Raw genomic sequence first — 3,200 nt, 5'->3', positions numbered from 1 at the left:
ATATATATATATATATATATATATATATATCTCCCTCTGTATTATTCAAAACACAAGTGTGCATCATCTGATAAGATATCAGGATAGTATTATTATATCCAAATCCACTGAGGTGCTGCTCAAAAGGGCGAAGAAGGCCCAGGCAATGTTTTCTGTAAAAATAGACATCCATGCTTCATGCTTTTTAACGAAGTTCCAATATATCCACCGAGCGATCAAATGTCCTGCTGGTCCAACGTCATCTCGCAAGAGCCTGAAAATGACGAAAAAAGTGCCGGAATGAGGTTTGGTAGAGCAGCAGCATTGGATATGTGTGTTCAGCAATTGCCGTCGGTCCTCAGATGGACTTGCGTCTTCTCATCAGCCGGAGGTTTTCCGTGAAGCTGTGCAGCCCGGGTGAGACGGAGCTGATGGGGGAGGGAAGGAAACTGTTTTTCAGCGTGCTCGGCGAGATCTCCTCTATGCGGCAGGACACCGTTGAGTGGTAGTGATGGTACTGATGAGGGCTCAACTGGGAGCCGAACGAGTTCTGGTGTGGAAACGCACCACCACCGCTGCTTCCTCCTCCTCCCATTCCCAACCCGAGGCCGACCGAGCTCCCGAATTCGTGCGAATGGTAGTGCATGCAGGAGCAAACGGACTGGAGATCGGTGACCTCGGATCTGTAGCGCTGCTGCTGCTGTTCTCGTCTCCGTCGACTCCTCTGGAGCGTGTCCTCCTGGATGTGGATAATCATGCTACTGCGGTTCCCCGCCAGGGAAGCCCTCTCCTCGGCATCCCGCCGCTCGTCCTCGCTGTTCATGGTCAGGAAACGAAGGACCACCAGGTTGAGAAAGGCCCCGATGACCGTCAGCCCCACTAGGATGTACATGAAGCTGAACGCCACATAGAGGGGCTTTCTCTGCAAAGCTTTGTTCTTCTGCAGGGCCACAAAGTCCCCGAACCCAATGGTGGTGAGCGTTATGAAACAATAGTAATATGACTGAAAGAAACTCCAGTCCTCGTAATGGGAGAAAGCTGCCGCGCCGATGCAGAGCGTTCCCATGCAGGAGAAGAAGCCCACGGTGACCATGTTCTCCATGGAGACTTCTGTGATGCGCATCCCGCAGCACTTTTTGATGCGCTTCAGCATGTACTTGACGAAGGTGTTCATTCTCTCGCCGAGGCTTTGGAACATCACTAGTGTCAGAGGGATCCCAAGCACCGCGTAAAACATGCAGAACGCCTTTCCAGCATCTGTGCCTGGAGCCGCGTGGCCATAACCTGAGGACCAAAGAGACAAGTGATCAGATCAAAGATGACAAGAAACAACAAAACTGAGTGTGCTGGCTGGGAATACTGCTGGTTGAAGATCTGGGCTGGTCACCAATGTTGCAGGTGTGAAACAACACCTGGGTTTTTGATTGGTCTGTTTTCAACTTGTTAAAAAAAAATAAATCTAAAATCCTTAAACCAAGTAAATTAGCTAATGAATGCATTATTTTGTTCTACTGCACTGCAAATTGTCAAAATACTTGTATTAAATATAAATTCTCTCAAAAACACAAATATTATATATACAGTGTGTGTGTGTGTGTGTGTGTGTGTGTGTGTGTGTGTGTGTGTATACACACACAATATCATTGTCTGAAATTGTGAAATGTATATATAAAGAACTTGTATTATAGTTCTAGAAATCCATCTGGTTACTGGTGCTTTAATGATACCAGAAAACATATGCACTGATCATCACATTTTCATCTCCAAAGAATCAAATGCAATTGACCAAATATGGTGGTTTGCTGAAGTTAAGGTGCTACAAAAAAAACATTAAAGAACCTTCATTTTTTTTGAGCAAGGGACTTTTCCAACGTTGTCTAGACTGATTGCCTGTTGGATGACTGTGCTGTATGCCAATTTGGAAAAAAAAGCACTTTACAAAGCAGTAAGGTAGAACTAAAGAACTGCTTTCAAAAACACCAGACATCAAAAAAACATCCGATATCGACAAGCAGAAATTAGCAACATGGTGTGCTCTCACACTAATCTAATTGTACTCTGGTGACCGGCCAATTTCTATAACTTCTATCATCTTCAACAAATTTCAAGAAGCCAATCAGTCAATTTCCAAGAAGTTAAACATCCCCATATTTGGCTTTGCCTGCAAACGCACTCAGGCAGAAAATATGAGCTGAGTCACGCATCTTAGCTATCACTATCTTAGCCAAAACACTGAGTATAGGTCACGGAAACCAGGTGCCTCTTTGATCTTATTTAAGGCTCAGAGATTAGAGGGGGGTGTCCAATTAGTGCCAGGTTTCCTCTCTTGCCCCCTTGGCCCACTTCTTAGGGGGGGCGAGACAGGAAGGCAGGCGTTACAAATTTAGAAAAGAAAGGAAGAAGAAAGGCTGGTGGGGCCAGTAAAGCTTTTAGCTTAATTAGACTTTATCTGGAAGTAAAAAGCCTGAATTTGCTGACTCACATCGAAGCCAGTGAGCCTTTCTAATACAGTCTTTGCTGATGAGCAAGAAAATAAGTGACAAGACTATAGTAAAAGTGTATTACATCCCACCTCACTATGCCAAGGCGAGTATTCATCCTCTCTCTTTCATTAGCACTAAGAAGGTATCATTCAAAGAGCTTTAGCTACACTAGCGCATGTGTTTGTGTGATAGTAGCTCAACACAAAGTGGTTTAAAGTGTTTTTAACAGGCTTTCTTAAAGTTGCAGTAAGCGATTTCAGATGTTTTGCTAACTTACACTAGACTTCACACTGCTCCTTTAATCAAAAGCCTTCTTACAAAAACCACCCACCATAGATAAGTTAACAAACCTGAAGATTGACAGACAACGAACATTTTCTGACTGCCTAAAAAAAAGTTTGAGCAGCTTGTATCTCTTTTGTGCTGTTCATAGCAGGTGCTCATTGTTTGGCAGGTTAACTTCAGCAGTTAGCAGGTCTAAAGGCAAAAAGCATATTTTTCATTAATGGCCAATCAAACGTAGCTGAAAGCAACATACATAAAAACAAGTTAATTATATTACAGTAGATTCAAGATTTGCATATGTTTTTTTTTAGTATAATTAATTGGGTGAAACAGATCTGCTGCAAGGACTTCTAATACAGTGGAAATATAAATGTCATTTTTACACAATATTTTAGTAAATATTTACACTCAGACTACATATAAACACACACACACACACACACACACACATAC

The 3,200-nt window shown here is 42.9% G+C and overlaps 1 protein-coding gene across 2 annotated transcripts in view; it reads right to left on the bottom strand.

The window, feature by feature from the left end:
• Positions 1 to 35: 35 nt before the first annotated feature.
• The window catches only part of LOC107669952 (potassium channel subfamily K member 9-like), a 48,899-nt gene continuing 45,734 nt past the window's right edge, over positions 36 to 3,200 (bottom strand). For both annotated transcript variants that reach the window (XM_016462385.1, XM_016462386.1), the window contains exon 2: positions 36 to 1,263. In XM_016462385.1, the coding sequence (XP_016317871.1) occupies positions 338 to 1,263 (926 nt within the window). In that variant the 3' untranslated portion in view covers positions 36 to 337. The remainder of the gene's footprint in view (positions 1,264 to 3,200) is intronic.

This window comes from Sinocyclocheilus anshuiensis, unplaced genomic scaffold, assembly GCF_001515605.1.
Source record: "Sinocyclocheilus anshuiensis isolate Anshui unplaced genomic scaffold, SAMN03320099.WGS_v1.1 scaffold160, whole genome shotgun sequence".
Taxonomy (NCBI): Eukaryota; Metazoa; Chordata; class Actinopteri; order Cypriniformes; family Cyprinidae; genus Sinocyclocheilus; species Sinocyclocheilus anshuiensis.
This window is presented reverse-complemented; position numbering and strand designations above follow the sequence as displayed.